Below are 19,066 nucleotides of genomic sequence, written 5' to 3' on the forward strand. Positions count from 1 at the left end.
TTTGCATGAAAATAGGACAAACCTTGCTATTTGCTGGATGTTGTCCTTTACATAATACACATAACAAGTCATACGCAATCACAATTAATCTTCATTATGTTTCCCGGCGCATTTCATGCATTGCTGTTTACCCCTACATTGCTCCTTGATATGATTGAATCTGCAACATTTAAAACATTGTACAATTCTAGGTATAAAGGCCTAACTTCACATTTGACTGAATGAATAGCAACTTTATTTGGTAGTCTGCTCCCCTGAAAATTATTTTCAACACACTGTGCTTTATGTACACCAATATTTTTCGACCTCAGACACACCAACATCATGATAGGTATATCTGATTCTATCACATCTAGAATTTCTTCTTTTTGTAAGGTTTGGGTCTACATCGAAAATTATTCCTTGTCTAAAAAGAACATATCTCGGTATATATGCTTTATATTTATTTTTATCTAGTACATTACACTCTAAAACTTGTTTGCTATTTTCGCATTTTTGATTCTAGCTTTATTTTATTTATTCCTATAGAAGATATTTCCGCTATCCCAAATTTATAATCAACTCCTGTATTGTGTTTATTTTCCCAGAGACATAGGATGTAGCCTACCTATATTCTTATCAATGGATTCAATATAAACAACAAATGGTCCTTTGTCGCATGCATCGAATCTTGCTGCATTATTGACAGTGTTTGGAATATTCAAATGACTTCCCATATTGACCTCTTCACACACTTCTGAGTTACATTGCATTTAATACTATCCATGTCATTACTTGACTCACTATTAATGGAATCTCTCCATATTAATTTCTTCGCTTGATTCCGAATTAACTTGTATTAATATACACACTATTATCTGACGTAATATTATTAAATTCACTGACCATATTAATTACCTCACACGATTTGAATTACCTTGCGTGTGTTCACTAATCATACTATTGTCTATCATAGTATTGTTCCCTCGTACTTCACTCGGATTACTTTGCACATTAATACTATACATATCTTTACTATTATCTACATTGTCGATACCAACAATTTTATCTCTTAAATTGACACTTCTTTAATATTTCTTCTCTAAGACTTTCTTTTGAATTTCTGTATGGTTTGCTTGATTTAACACTTTCTTTAATATTTCTATACGCTTTGCTTATTTTACCGGTACTACTCTTTTCCGACACTAATTTCCTCTCGCTACTATCAACACTAATTACATTTGCACACTCCAAATCCATGTTATTGTCTAAACACGTGTACATAGCTCCTGCAATCGTCGAACCAATCACAGAGCAACTGCTGCTGACGCTCGGGTCGGGCGGTCGCCCGACAATGCCGTCTGACTCGGCAGACATTACGTAAGATAGGCTTGAATTTATAGAAAATATTCGATGTGTACCGTATGGCTGTCTCGAACGAACTGAAGCACAGTTTAATATTTAAAAATTATTTATCAAACATCTAACGCTTTTAATTTCTTTTTCTTCAAAATATCAATCAATACACGAAACTTAATCTTCATTGAGTTTTACCAAAGAACTTTTTTGTTCACCCATTTATGGATACAATTCTCATGTACATAAATAGAAATTTAAGTAAATTTGTTCTTGGATATTTTTTCAAATGAGCAGTTTCAGCCCACTCATGAAAAATATTATATTTTATAATGATTATCAAAATATAGATGTGGTTCTATTTCATATTTACTAAAGATGTAGATATTAGCAGTATAAACTCCTTAAGATATATTACTCGTAACAAATTGATAATTATCTTTATAATATCAATAAGAATCTTTATTGAGACATCTTCAGATCAACATTCAAATTGATTAACCACTATAATGAGTGAAAATACAGGATATTGCTCAACTTACATTAATGCTTTTCTTTAATGCAATTTAAACAGGATACTAAATTATTTTTTGATTGCTTATAATTTATTCTCGATTACGGTCACGTTTTTTTTTATAAAGAACAAACTTTTTATTTTATTAGTGATACTTTAAAATATCTTTGCGACTAGATTTAAAAGAATATATATTTAAAGATGTATTTTTAATTATGTATCTATTTATAACAAATAATATATGATCAATTTTCTCATCCAATAGCCATATATTACCATCTTTTTGAGATTTTGGGAACTTGTTTTCAGCATTCTTTAGTTTTTAATGCAACGAATTTTATTTAGTCAATACACATTTGCTCTAACTTTAAACGAACATATATCTGCCAATTTTTTTACCGGCATATTTAACTGACTTCAATGAGTTTATTAAAAGCGTAAATAATTAATAAAAATATTATGTAAATATAAATTCAATCAATTAAATATTATTAATCATCATAATAAAAATAATTAAACATACATCTTGTTCAAATTGCTACTATATATTACTGTATATTAAATTTTACACTTGTACTATTCATAATCACTCCAATGAGAATTATGATTTTATTTCGACCTCTTGATCAGTACTTAATATTTATAAGAATATTAATTCTTTTACCTAATTTATATTAGTATGTATGACTTAAAACTTCCTTTTAGGTTTATTTTTATTGAATTAATTTGAAGTAAATTTATGTAATTGTTAACTAATTATCGTTCTTCTCTTTCAGAGAAAATTTAAGTAATACGGAAAAACAGAGGTATGATGGCTGGTATAACAATTTGGCGCATCCTGACTGGGGATCTGTCGGTGAGTTTTTTTATTAATTTTTTATAATTTATGTTTATAGAAAATTTATTCAATACCTTTTGAATAAATCTTTAGAGGATTATTTTAAAAAATTAGAAAACACCGGAAAATACTTTACCGTGTCCGGTTATAAAAGTAGTAACACCAGTAGTCTACAATATCGAGGCCATTTATTGATAGACATCAGCGTTTATACAAATGTATGTATATATAGCATATATATATATATATTATATATATATATATGTGTGTGTGTGTATGGGTTTTACGTACACAAAAATATTATTCTTTTTGCTATTAAAATTATTCTGCTGATGATCTCAAATTTTTATTCACTTTTTCACATATTCCTATTTTTTTAGTATTTCTGAAAAAATGCTTTATAAAAACATTTATAGAGTAACTAATTCAACCAATTCAATTCACAACAAGCAATTTATTTGAAGAGTAAACTAATAATCATTTCCCAGACACCACATATAACTGCATTACAATATTTATTGCTCTTATCAAACTTTTAAATAGATATGCTACAAATAAGGTAAAATTTTGAGAAAACATTCAAATGAATTAAATAGTACATCGTATTTTCATTAAATGGCTTCTTTATTACATCATGAAACAAAGAAAGAAGAAACTAAATTAATATAAATGAGAGAAGATTCAGTCTTCAAGTAATTAACAACATATTAGCAAGAATTATAACTACCAATTTTAAAATGATGTACAGTTTCAAATTTTAAGAATAAAAAGTACTTTTTTTGTTTTATAGTAATACATTTAATATTATACATTTATTTCTAGTTAATACATTTTATTTCTTTCAGTTTAATAGTAATTGTTTTGCTCAATAAATCTTTAAAATAATTATCATATTATGTAATTACAAGCAAATCTTTTAAAACAATCAATTATTTCACATGTGGTATTTATTTATGTTTTGATATTTGAGCTGGCAAACATTATCTATCTTCATATAACATATATGTTAGCATAATACATTTATTTTCATTGTGAATAACTGCGGTTTCAAAATCTAAGATTGTGCATACATACGAATGTTTACACATTGTTGCAAATCTTGCAAGTGAATATGTATATAAGCACTGTAAATAATTCATCAGTTATTAAATAATAATCAGTTTGGAAAATACAAAGTCCAAGAGTTGTTAAGAAACTGCTTACTATTTTAATTACTTGCTACAAGTTTGTTTTCGTAAAAAGCTGATATATGGTCTTATATTCTCTCGACGTTTAAAACCATACTGAATCGTTTTATACCAACATTAGAAAAAGTGTGTGTGAGCCATAATTAGACTTTACGACGACGTTTTTTCAAAAATGACTGCACAATGGCTGTATAAGTAACTCATTTTTCCCGAACATTATAAAAAGTGAATAAACAATCAAAATTCTATCAAGCGTCTCATAATTGCAATAAAATTTATTGAAATAACTAGCACTGGCGTGAGTTCATTGGTTGTAATAGAAAGAATGAAAACAATAATTAAGTCCCAAAACACATGACAAAACTAACCTAAGAATAAATATTTGAAGGCAGGAGACATGCTTGAACTGACTATATTGACAAGACTGTGACAATGACGATCAACATCTGACCTGACGTTGATTATGGATTTCTTCATAATATTCAATAATTTCTTCATAATATTCAGCCAATTTTTAAATAAAGCCACTGTATTATATTGAAATCCTCAATACTATTATTATTATTTTACAATTTTTATTAGTAGTCGGTATATGATATTGTGGTCATCTCTATGATTTATGCGGCGTCCGTGCGTCGGATAGTGAAACTGACCACAGCTAGTAATTTGAATAAAAATGTAACAGCTGTTCTATGGCAAGGTCGTACAATCGTAAGATTTACTTTCCGTTCGATTTGTATCACGACATGTTTTATTAGTTTAATATCATATCTATATAATGAAAATAGCTTGTTTTTAATGTGGAATTTTTTTTATAGAATCTACTGACGAATTATTTTCACAAAATTTTAAGATGACCAAATTTTTGTTTCAAATATGAGATAAAAAAAAATTATATAAATCAAATACTTTTTAAAAATACCATAAAAACTAGTTTTATTTTAAATTAGCATTGACTTCGTTCACGTGTGTTTCAAGAAATAAGTTAAAAGTATGTACTTTTTTATTTTAATTGCACAATTTCTTTATATACAATATTAGGCGTACGATTTTTTATCTAATAAAACAAAGTTTTGTTCTTTCTCATGTTCTAAGAGATATTTGACTTTCTGTTAATTATAACTAATATTTTCGAAATCCAAAATCCAGACAAAAATTTGAGAACTACTCTACAATTAGAACATTTAAAAAGCAACCCAAAATAATATTTCAGTTTTGTTTAAAAACAAAATATTATATATAAAAATTAACTAGTGATGTATGGAATTGTGCCTTGAGGCAAATTGCTGGAACTTCCCGTACCGTAATAAAATATTCGAAGAATATTAAATGATTTCATATAGATTATTATAAATATTGCAACTTATATATGTTTGCAAAAAAGTAAAAAAATAAAACTCAATCAATCGGATTTAAAATGAAGGACATTATCAAAAATTTTTAAGAATGATATAAACTAAATTACAAAGTTACAATTATTTACTTGAAGTATATAAGTGAGCTTTTAGAACTTTAGCTAGAATTAAAATTACAATCCGAATTATTTTCGATATCCAAAAAAAAATTTTTTTGGAACTAACTTCTGCACTTTTTGCTCCGAAATGGCTATACCTGCCGTTGCCAAAAACTAATCAGCACATCTCGAAATCGAATGTCTTTTGAATCCACACACATACACAAAACACACACACATTCATTTTTTCTGAGGTATGCCAAAATGTTCAGAAACCTCTGAAACGTAAAAATATGCAAAAAAATTCATTTTCGATTTTTGAACCATTTCTATAACTACCCTACGGAAAGTTAAAATGTTAAGCTATTGAGTGTAACAATCTAGTTATTCTAATCTTTAAAAATCATATATAAAAAAACATTTATTGAGAAATTTAATTATTAAGTAAAGAGATTTAACTGCAAATACAGACAAAAATTTAAATCCTATATTTACTCTATATACTTTCATATAAATGTAGAAAATACAACTATTTTAATATTACAAACTGTCATATCAATATTAATTAGATGAATAGATAAATAAAAGTTTTAATCAGATTTACTAAGCATAAAAAATTAGAATAATTTTAAAATATTAAACATTAAATAATTCAGAGTAACTATAACTATTATAGCTTTGAAGTAGAGCAAAATTGATATTAAATTTATTTACAAATTTATCATATGGATTTTATTAATCTATGTTCTCGTTAATATTTTAAAAAATAATTTCTAGTAAACCAACCAACTTATTTGCCACAATACACTACAACTTTTTAATATTATTTTACTACAATGTATTTATTAAATCATATAACATTTGAGCTTGGTTTGCGATTACATGTAAGAATACTTCATTTTTTTCAATGTACAAAATATTTCTATAGTGTATAATTAGATGCATGATAGCTGTTGTTAGTAAATTAATGTTTATATTTAAACAAATCTCTATATAAGTATTGGAAAAAAAATCTCATAATGAATTGATGATGTTAATTCCTGACAGCGTGTTCATTTATATTAATTAATTGGCGATTGAATTTGAGTTCAACTTGTCAGACTAAGTTATTTTATTATAGAACAATGATCTCATCTTAGGTTTTTGCACGATTATGAACAGTTCCATGCTTTTTTTCCAAGAATAAATATGTGAATACTTTAATCTCGTTTTTGTTGCTGTATTTTGTAGAGAATAATTATTTTTAATTTTGACATTAGTGGTTTGGATAGTACATAACAGAATATTGTTTCCACGTTTTTCTATGTTGTGTGGTAGAATGGGTACGGTTGTGTCACTTTTTTTGATTGCCAATAATTTTGTTAATTGAATAAACAGAGAAAAAAATTGAAGAAACCAATACATTCAATACACAAATTCATTGTTCAAATACATATATTCAACAAGTTTTTAGCTACACATTAAGTAGTAGTTACTTTCAATTTAATTTTACACATAATGTAAATTGGAATGAATACAAAAAATAAAAATACACGTTTTCTAATTAGTTTCTTGATTTAAACTAAATTCTTACAATATGCTTTTTGTAGCCCCAAAAATTCTTTGTATCCAACACTTTCGGCATACAGCTCGAGATTCCTATATTTTTTATACATAAAATGGATATTAAAGTAAGTAAAGATAAAGATAATATGTTTTTTTGCATCTCAAAAAAAAATTGACCCAAATTTATCATAACGATGGGTAGTATAAAAGCGTTTTGATCTTATTCCGTAAGTTCTGAATTATAATTGCCCAATTTGATATACTTCGTGCACGCATGCAACATTATATATCATCAGAGAAACTGCACCCAAATTCTGATATAAATTATTTTCGGATGCAATTATTTATCTGTATATATTTATGTAATGACATTTAGTGGGAACTGCTCGTAAAATGGTATGAGAAACAAATAAAATAGATTTTTATAAAAAACATTTATTTAAATGTCTATGAAATCATTTATGGGAAGACGATACGCAAATAGATTTGCATGGTGTCCTTAAATAAATTTATTATTACTCATAGTTTAAATCATATTAACAATATAACTTTGATCAACTATATTGTGAAAACCAATCTAATTATATCAAAACAAATAGCACATATATAAAACAAATAACTATCTGACTATGTTTAGTAAAACTCCCAGCTAAATTCATTTTTGTAGAAACATGTTTTTTGCTGTTTCTCAAAAATTTTCTCAAATTTTTGCCTTATAACCGAAGTAAAATAAAACAGCCAGGGTGCAAATTGGTCCAATGTCTTATATTAATTTTAAAGGGATTTTATAAAATAATAGCTACATCATTTAATCAAGGCAAACTATAAATTTTAGGGGTACAATGTTTACAGAGATAACACTGTAAATAACCTTGATCTGGTTTTTTGTCAGTAATTAATATCAGCAGAGTTAGAATAACTAATTATTCAATTTATCACTTATAAATTGCATTTTTTAAATCAATTCATTATTTTACTTGTTTTTTTATATTTTATTCACCTTTGCCAGGGTAAACGTTTAGTTGGTACTTTTAACCCCACCCAGGCTTAATCTAAAAACAAATATATTGAATTTAATGTAAAACTAGTGGTGTATGACAAATTGCTGGAACTTTTTTTAGAATATAAACTAAATTACAAAGTTGAAACTATTTATTTAAAGTATGTAAGTGAGCCTTCATACTTCAGCCAGAATTAAAATTAAAATTTGAATTATTTTCGATACACAAAAAAAAATTTTGAAACAAAAATTTTATTCCAAACGCAATTATTTTATCAAAATAAGTAGAAAGTTCTTTGAATCATTCAAAACGGATGCTTACAACTCTCAAAAATGCAATTTTTTGTACATTTAGCTCTGTATTATTGAAATGGCTGGACCTGCCTTTGCGAAAAACTAATTACCTCTTCTCCCAATCATTACAAATTGAATGTTTTTTGGGTCATTCAAATTGGATACTCCGTTCTCTCAAAAACTCGATTTGTATTTTCTGCACTCTTTGCTCCGTATCTCCGTAACAGCTCGACCTGCCATTGCCAAAAACTAATCAGCACATCTTCCTATCAATAGGAATCGAATGTTTTTTGAAAAAATGCAGACACGCAAAACACACACACACATTTTTTCTGAGGTATGTCAAAATGTTCAGGAACCTCTAAATCGTGAAGATATGCAAACATTTTCACTTTCGATTTTCGGCCCATTTCTATAACTTACCCTATAGGAAGTTATTTAACAAAATAGATACATTTTTCGTAATAATTTAGTGAAGTATAATGATAATCAAAATAAAGCAATTAAGAAAGCAAATCAGGAACAGAAAGATTTTTTTACACATTTATTATGGCGTGATTTTAATAAGGAGAAAACAATATGACGAAATTATTTTTTGTTCTGAATCTCTGTTCCATATGATTTGTGTCGCTAATACTGATGCTAAAATATTCAGTGAATGCAAGGTCACTGACTTAATACATAGTTGACATATTATATATGTATCTTTTAATTTTTGATCGTGGCTGACATTTGCATAATCATAAAAGAATTTTTAGAACACTTCCTAGTAATTATATCATAAAGTTTATGCATATTTTTTGTACCTGAATATTTGTGACGGCTGCAATATAAGATATCGGAAGTCGATAAAATTCAAAACTTTCAATTAATCAAATTAAAGGCACATATGATTAGTGTTCCGTAGACTTAAACTTTTTATAATTTTAAAAGCCCATAAAAAATGATATATATATATATATATATATATATATATATATATATATGAAAATTCATCATTTCATGGATTAATAGATTGTGCCAAAATATTTTGATTATTAAATCTCAATTTTTTTTGATATCAGGAAGTTTTTACTTTCTTTAACTTTCGTTTTTTTTATTTGGCCTCTTATTTATAAAGTAGCCATATACAAAGTTTCATACATTTAAATTCTAATTTTACATTTAACTAAAAAATTATATATAATTTTATAATAATCAATACTTGCCACTAAATTAAATAAATTAAATGGTTTAACTAAATTTTTCATTCTATATAATTCATATAATAAATAATCCCCATTTTCTTGATATCTGCTACAGGTCACTTTTTAATATATTAGATCAATAAACCCGGAATTCGGAAACTTTGTATAGAAATTAACTATTCTATTCTATTTCATACATTGAATAATATTATTCAATGAATAGTATACATTGAAGAGTCCGTAAATTACAAAAACCATTCATGTAACATATGTTGGTAATTATTTTTTAAATGCGTTTATATCTGATCTAATAAAAGTGATGCAAGTGCAAGGCCAAGGTTGTCATATTAATATGCTAATTTTATTAGCAATTGGAGTGAATTAAATTGACTATAAATTTATCTGTTTAAGATTTCACAATAACTTTGAGTATATTAATATGAATAATTTCATAATGACAACCATTTGTTATTGTTTATGGTAAATAATTCATTTTTATATATTAAAACTTTAACAGACTTCTTTACATACAAGAATGGATTGGACAAATTCTGTGTAACAAAATATATAGTAATATAAAATATCTATAACATTTTTTAGATTAATTAGATTAAATCTAGATAGGCATGATTGAATATCACAACAAAATTCAAATTTTGTAATTATAGTGTAAATGTTTTCTTTTTAGTTTATTAAAAGCTTGAAACATCTTAATTGTTTTGAAGTTGTGATTACAATGAAAATAAAAACTACTATTTTGGAAAATATTGATTTTTGTTCTTTGATATTGATTTTTTTCTCAATATTTGTTGCATCTGGACGTTTCAGACAATTCTAATTGAAATTAAAATTAATATTCTAATGAAGTAAATAAACGTTTCTTATTATTAATTTTCTGCATAAATTAAAAATTAGAAATTACAAATAACAAATTAACACCGTTTGTTTGAAAAGTGTTCAATGATTTAGACTTCTAAAAATGTTAAATATTGGAGAACAGCCCAAAAATGTGTAGTGATTAAAGTATGAGCTCAGTTAAAATCTCTATAAAAATCAATATTCTTTAAGTCAAATCCTCGTTTTTGCACATTTTTCTTTTTAATTTGAATCTTTGCCAAATGTCCATCCGTTTAAAATTTTCTTTGTATCTCCAAAAAATAGTACCAGTTGTCTATTTATGTGCATAATATATTATATTACATATTTATAAATATATAGATTATTTTAAAATGATTATTTAGATCAATAAATGCAACATTCGACCATAAGGATAAAGAAGCATGATCAATAATTTTAATTTTACATACATTTATTTATTTTGTCAATAAGTTTTTGATCTATCAATACATTTAGGAAGATAATAAAAATCTACAATTTTTCATTTGTTCCAGGTTTATAGTTCTGAAACAAGCATTTAACAACAAAAACAAAAATTATTTTTCGTGAGCTGATCAGATTGATTGATTAAGATTAATACATAATATAGTTTGTCATCTATTTGAATCAATGTAATATCTGCAAACTTAATACTCTACTGAAACTACAATATTAAATTTCTTGTTTTACAGTCTAAATTCTATTTATGTTATTATCCAATACCCTTTTCTCTCCAATGCTCTACATTATATTAGATATTAATTTAAACGCCTAATTCTTCTTTTACATATCTATTCATTGCTTAAAACTTTAAAAATTAAAATTTAATTAGTTTTTATATATTTTCTTTCTTACATACTTTCCAAAAATTGTCAGAAATTACTCACGTGATTAATAGATGCCCACTAAATCTACTCAATGTTCTACATCATATTGGTTTTAACTTCTTCATTTGTTTCAACTTCTTCATTTTTAGATACATTTGATACAATTGTTCTATTTTATTTAATATTTTTCAAGTACGTATGTATAACATATTTAGTATATACAATATATCCACAGTTTATTCAAATTCATATGCGATATTATTAGTAATTAATTAGTATTACATACACAGTATCAGGAATCGATCCTAGGACCTTAGGCACGCGAATCGGGCTCATTACTACTATGCTTAAAGCTTAATTAACTTCCCGTAGGGTAAGTTATAGTAATGAGCCGAAAATCTAAAATGAAAATTTCTACATATCTTCACGTTTCACTAGTTTCTGAACATTTTGGCATACCTCAAGAAAAATGGATGCGTGTGTTTTGTTTTTTCACATAAATTTTTCGCCCACGTTTTCGGGCGCACGGATCAACCGATTTGAATGGTTAAAAAAACATTCGATTCCTATTGATAGGAAGATGTGTTGATTAGTTTTTGGCAAAGGCAGGTCCACCCGTTGCGGAGATACGAAACAAAGAGTGCAGAAAATAGAAATGGAGTTTTTGAGAGAACGGAGAATCCGATTTGAATGATCAAAAAATATTCAATTTGTATTGGTAGAGAGAAGTGGTGATTAGTTTTTGGCAAAGGCATTTTTGCCATTTGGATAATAAAGAGCTAAATGAACAAAAATTGGCCATTTCTGATAGAACTAAGCATCCGATTTGAACGATTTAAAAAAAATTCTGGTTGTGTTGACAAAACAATCGCTTTTGGATTTTTTTTTTCAAATTGTATATCAAAAATAAATCAGAATTTAATTTTAATTCTGCCTAAAGTTCTAAAGCTCACTTATATACTTTAAATAAATGATTTTAACTTTGTTATTGTGTTTATATAATTGTTAGAAATAATAGACAATGCTACAGTATTTATTATAATCGATTTGAAAACATTTAAAATTCCTCGAACATTTCGTTATGGCACGGGAAGTTCCAGCAATTTGCCTTGGGGCACGATGCCATACACTACTAGCTAAAATTTCAAATTATAGTACGAGAAGTTCCAACAATTTTCCTTAAGGCACGACGCCATGCATCACTAGTTGTTGAATTGTATTAGCATATTGAACTTGTACAGTTATAATACGAAAGTAATTACATTGTAATAGTAATATATGTTCAGTCTATTGTTGTGTTTAATATATTACAAAGTCTCACATCTCCAGCACAATTGTTCCTTGACCCGAACCTGTCAAAGCCACATTGACACGCGGCTGATCTACATCTTGATTCTTCTATTCTATAGCAACCTGCTGTAGGATATGATTCATGTGTCGAGAATGTCTATTATTATGACAGACATGTTATTAAATCGATATGTGCACATGTTACATTTTGCACATCATTTCATTGAGATTACAACATAATTGCATACATGTCACTGCACGAGCTCGTGCTCGGTTCACGGCAGATATCTTTTACGACCTTTGCATAGGTGCGGTTGCTATAAAATTTCCTTAAATGATCCTATCGAGGCTATTATTGAGCATGTGCTGAAAATAATAGATTTATTGTTCATATAATATGAACCTATTTTACATATTTTGTATGAGCACGTGCAATTTCTTAAAATGACGAATATGATGATTTACGATTGTACAAATGATGATGAATGATGAACTTCAACACCTGATGGCAATCATTTGCATTTTTTCTGTATCTGCAAATCCGCTTAACTTCCATTTCCCTAAAACTGATGAATTATTAATATTTTTAGTAAAAATCAATTTTCTAAATCAATCAAGTTGATTTGTTCTCTCAAAAGCTTATGAAATTTGTATCCAAACAAGGGAGAAGTCTCCGAGTGCCGGACACCTAAGGTTGTTCATAAATAAATCAAAAAAATATTATGCAAAATCTTATTCAAATATGACTTATGCTAGACATCAAAGGTAAAAATCTAATTAAATTATCAAACACGCAACCTTTGCTAGAAAATAGTACCTAACATTTCAGAATAACCTGCATTGAACACATATGTAGCCATCTCCATACTCTGGAATGTCTGCACATATGTTTTTGACAAATATTGTTAGATATTGTCTCTAAAACAGCCGTGATTTTGCGCCTAAAACAGCAAAGGGTTGCTCCCGCCGAGGCCGTGTGCTTCACAGGCGATGATCCTGCACCTGTGTGCCCCCCTCGCCCCTTTCACTTGCATTTTGAAATGAAAAGATTTATACTCGCTGAAATAATACGTTTTAAATAGAGTGTCCGGCGTTAGGTGCCGTCCGGCGTTACGAAACTTCCCCCTGCATTGCTTACAAACACACATATACATTTTTCTTGTGAAGTATAGGGAAAAACGTCGTCAAAATATGAAATAAATTTTGTTTACGACGATTTTGTAATTTTTAAGCTTACTAAATACTAAAATGATTTTTGTTTTGTGAAAATAAAAACAGGAAAATTTATCAATTGAAAGAATTTTAGAAGTTATTTAGAAAAAATATTCAAAAAGGTTGATAATTGACCTCAAACATAAACTTTTTATTATTATTATAATAATCACTCAAATATATAATCCGTCCGCGAGTACAAAGCTTTACTACCAATATCTCATAAATCAGTAAATAAAGTTAGGAATTTTATAACAACAATATTTGCAAGTAAAGGGAAAATAAGTTCGATCAGCAATTGCCTCAAATCAAGCCATGTCGCTATCAGGAGATAAACATGTTTGAAAATCTATAACAAAGTAACGCCAATCGGTAATTACATCAAAAGTATCTGCATTGTTACATTTTTTTAAAACCATAATAATAATTTGTTCCTAAATAAGTATTTATAAAAATATTGATTTGTATTTTTATTTTAGGAAACTTAATTCAATGTCTAGACAAATAATATTTTTTATACTGTAATTAGTGCATCATTCATTATTTGCAGGCAAAGAAAAGAAAGAAATTATTTCATCAATAAATAAAATGAGAAACAAATCAAAATAATTACACTCAAATAACATAAATCTAAAAAGGTTAAACAAACAATAAAAGTATAACTCTAATTGCCAATATAGAAAAAGAATAAGCGTTGTCTAAATACATTTGTGTACTATTAGAAATCATTATGAAGATTATTGCTTTTAAACAATGCTCAATAAATTAATCAATATTTTTTTCTCTTATTATATATAAAGATTTAATATGCAGACTTTCAATAAATTGAGAAAAATATTTATGATTTTTTTTTAACAGAAATAAAAATTTTATTCATTATATTTGTATATACATTGAATTGAATGTGGGTTTTTCTACCCTGAGGAGGTATTCTACCCAAAAAATATTTATGATTCAATATCGATTTAATTATGAAGGTTGGAATAAACAAATATACTAGACGTAAACTAAAATAATGATACATATTCATACATAAATGTTTGTGTCATAAGTTGAATCATAAGATTGTGAATTTAACTTTATATTTTTACAATCTTGTGATTAAAAAAGTAATACAAATATTATTTATGAACAATATGCGTGAGGAATTTATTCTGAGCACATTAGAAATACTAACACAAAGTGCAACTTTTTAAACTCGATAATGAACTAAATTAGTTTTTAATTGCGCGTTTTATGTGTAAAAATAATATGATTTTGTTTAAATGGTCAAAATAAATATTTGCATAAAATTATCATTAGCATCTATGCACGATAAAAATATCAGTTTATATTTTTTCAAATTACTAAAGTAAGTGTGAGTAGTGCAATTCAAACCAAGATATACATTTTACAAAGGTCGCAAAATAAAATTCTTAAAAAAAATACTACCAAAATATGTCTCAAATTGGCTGATCCGCCAGGACTCCAATATAACACAAGAAATTAGAAGGCTTGCATCAAAGTACAAAACCAAACTTGAACATCAATCGAACCAACTTGCATATGACTTGCTTTTCTCGAGCCTTTAAATAATCTTTAGATTTATTTAGTATATTAAGGTGTAAGTAGACTTATTTATTCTTTTGCGTATTTTATTTTATCTATTTTCATACTTAAAATGACTTCTACTGGGTACCTTTTTGAAGTCTTATATCTGCACATTTGTCACCAAAATTGCTAAATGCCTTAACCATGCATATTGTAACTACATGGAAATAGAAACTAAAGTATATCTACTATTTTGCACTCGTATTTTCTTATAAAGTAGATACAATCTGCGTTTGAAATTTACTAATTTTTCTATTTTTTTCAGGTAGTCATCTCACAAGGAAAACTCCGCCTGCATACGCGGACGGAGTGTATGCACTCGCGGGACAAGGCAGGCCCAGTCCCAGGAGGCTCAGCAGGTTGTTCATGAAAGGGCAAGATGGCCTTGCGTCGAAAATGAATAGGACTGCACTTCTGGCGTTTTTTGGTGGGTCTTAATATTAAACTTAATAGATTTTTGCATTGACGAAGTAAACTATTATAGTTTCAATTATCCATTTATAGTAAGTTCACCTCGGAATTCGAGGTATTCAGCTGTAAGTCTGTATATACTTGTATATTGGCACCCTAAAGTTGTCTCAAAACCTACATATGGTATTGACACCCTACCTTTAAGGTGTCAATATACAAGTATTTACAGACTCACAGCTGGGCATCTCAAATTCCGATATTCTTACATAATTTAAGCTTGAATGACTTGATTACTATCTATCTATTATTATATTACTATCTTGACTACTATGGAACAATGTACCAATTTTGATTTGAAATATATTACAACTATTTTGTTTTATTGGCCTAAGCTCAAAATATTCGAAAGATCTTGAAAGTTAAAAATACGTTTTGTTTTTTTTTTTAAAAAAAGGCAATCTAAATATTCAATAGTCATTGATGTATACGCATGGTAAATATACTCGTTAATATACAAAATTTTGCCACTTTTTATGGCAACTATATTAGTCATTTACAGTTGACTGGTTAAATAACTAGTTCATAACATTCGAAATAAAATCGCCGCAACTTTTTTTATAAAAATTAGTAAAAGAATAAAATAATAAATAAATTGACATTTAACATTTACAAGAAAATAGTGCCAACAGAATTTTTGAAGCAGTCACTGTTTTTAATATTTCAACATTTCTTTTATTTATTATATTTTATTTGAAAATTATTTTTACAAGTTTTCTGAAAGTTTGAATATTGGTTTGATGTGTATTCTTTAAATATTTTTAACTTTTCAAAATTATATTTGCTAAAAAAGTTTTAAAATATGTTAATGTCAGTTATATGTGTGTGACCCAAAAAGTGTTTTTGCCAGGAATTTTCAAAACCAAAATTTCTTTGATACTGTTTTAACTAAATTGTCTAATAAAATTACCAAGGCCCCTGTGAATTTTTTTTCGACCTTATCGTGGTGATTAATGTGTTCAGTCATTCAATGAAACTCATTTAGGACTAAAGTTCATTAGTTTTGCAAAACATGGTTCAATTTCAAAAATTCATCAAAGTTTGCCAAAATGGATCGTGACAAAATGTTAAACTTCTATTGTCACAACTTTTAAAGTTGCTAAATCTTAAATTGTATTTAATATGTAGATTATTTACACATATTGGAAGGTTTTTGCCCCTTGTGTTTTTGGCACCTTCACATATGTAAAATTTACAATAAACATGTTCTAGGTAAACATTCGTATGCTTAAATAATAATTTGAAAAAAATCTCTAGTAAATAATTAAGTCTAGTTAATATAGTAATTGAATTTTAGTAAGGATGTAATAAATGATCAGATTTTAGACTTTTTCGATTTGTACATCCCTAAAATTTTATTTAATTTTTATACACCTTTTTTCGATTTCGATACCCCAAGTTTTTTTATTTGCGTAGATTTATTGCCGATCAAAATAATATACATTTTTAAATACAATATTCTGGGTGTAAATGCATTTAAGATATTATCTCCTGTGAGATATTACTTTTTTTATTTTTAACTTCCCGAAGGAGAAGTTTATGTTTTGACATTTTATTGAAGATCGTATGGCCATTTTTTTCTCAATCTTCGAGTAGGAGATTCCTCGCTTAATTCTTCTAGATATTTGTTTGGGTGATCTGGTAATTTTTCGTGGTATTTGATACCCCAAGTGAGATAAAAAATACCTCTAGAACAAAAATTTCTGATTTATATTATATTCACTAAATGAAAAAACATTTTCCTCCTTGTAGTTTCTGAAATTATTTTTATCACTTGGGTTTCTCTCTTATGTTAAAATATTCAAATAATTAAAAAATGCAAAAATTAAATTTTATAACAATTCTCATTTGTTCTTCATCATACAATATTAAAATTCCCACACGTCTCTGAATAGTGAATAGTTCAAGTTTCGCTATTAAATCGTATGTAAAGCTGACAGTCAATAACTGCATGTGAAAAAATCTTATTGTTCTACCGTTATGCTATTTTGTAACTATTAACGGTATGCATTCGTGTGCAATAAATAATTATAGTGAAAAATCTACAGACACCATATACGTGAAAGGTTTTTCCTTTTGAATTTGCATGACAAAGAGCTCCTAGAATACTAATTGTGATTTAGATCTCGCATAGATGTTTCTATTAGATAATACCGCGTGAATAATGATGTCTTGTTATGATTTCACTTTCTAATTTATTCCGTCTTCTGTTCGAGATATATTTATATAGAGGAGCTTGGGGCTATTGGTAGCAGGGGTAACTAGTAACAGAATTTCAATGGGATCTTAAACGATATAAAATCTAGTGGTGCATGGCATCGTGCCTTAATGCAAATTGCTGGAACTTCCCGTACAAAAAACTGAATTCAAAACTTTGCAAAACTTTGAAAAATCTAATTTTTGAGAAATTTTGAAATTGTTGAAAAATATTGACTTTTTTTAAAATTTGATTTTTTTTTTTTATTTTGATTTTTTGTATTTTGATTTATTTTGAAAATTTTGAACCTTTTTTGAAGCAATCTCGCTGCATAGCTGATTTAGAGTCGAAATATCAAAGCGCCTAAATATTGGTACGGAACCCATATAAATGCACACAAAATTTGTACTTATTATTATAATCTTTATAAAATATCTGATATTATACATGTACATATGTATGTCTAATGGTCATTTTTGATCTATCTCCGGAGACGCTGGACCTGCCTTTACAAAAATTTTACCTATTGTTCATTTCGCCAATACAAGTAAAATGTTTTTAGAATTATTCGAATCGGTTGATCCGTGATCACGAAATCGTCGACGAAAATTTGTATCCGCACACACACACATGCGCGCACACACGCAAACATTCATTTTTTCTAAGGTATGCCAAAATGTTCAGAAACCTCTGAAACGTGAAGATATATATGAATATTCATTTTCGATTTTATTGCGATTACTATAACTTACCCTACAGGAAGGTAAAAATTTTATCCATTGGGCATGTAAACCTTCCTGCATAATATTATCATAGCTACAGTCCCGCAGGTCGACGTAATAAACAGAACTGTGCAGGTCCGTCATTTTTGACATGCAATATCAAATTGATTTATCACAAAATTGCGGTTGGCATTATTATTATCGACTAATATTAAATTCTCAGTATCTTATTTTATTCCAAATTCTTTGATAATGTGTAACAAATTTTGTGATTGATAAATTGCAGAATTAGTTAATTTAATTAATGTAAAAAAAAATCACACCTGGGGTTAGTTGCAACAAAACCTTGGGGCTAGTTGTAACATACAGAAATTATATACAGATTCAAGTGATGAGAATTTAATGGAATATATATTTTGTAAGATGTGGCAAATGTAAATTATGTTACAGGAGACACTCTATCTTTTATTTAAAGTAAAATATTGATTGTAGTTTACGTTGATTTTTGATAAAAATGTATATTACAGAAGA

At 27.4% G+C, this 19,066-nt stretch overlaps 1 protein-coding gene across 1 annotated transcript in view; it reads left to right on the plus strand.

Annotated features, from left to right (window-relative positions):
- Window positions 1-19,066, plus strand: part of LOC113386970 (dual oxidase-like) — a 186,136-nt gene that overhangs the window by 116,099 nt on the left and 50,971 nt on the right. Inside the window, 1 exon segment of the mRNA XM_026624728.1 lies at window positions 15,414-15,575. Coding sequence (XP_026480513.1) covers window positions 15,414-15,575 — 162 coding nt within the window.

This window comes from Ctenocephalides felis, unplaced genomic scaffold, assembly GCF_003426905.1.
Source record: "Ctenocephalides felis isolate EL2017-DRISC unplaced genomic scaffold, ASM342690v1 CF-g0.4_SCAFFOLD_03571, whole genome shotgun sequence".
In the NCBI taxonomy this organism is placed as follows: Eukaryota; Metazoa; Arthropoda; class Insecta; order Siphonaptera; family Pulicidae; genus Ctenocephalides; species Ctenocephalides felis.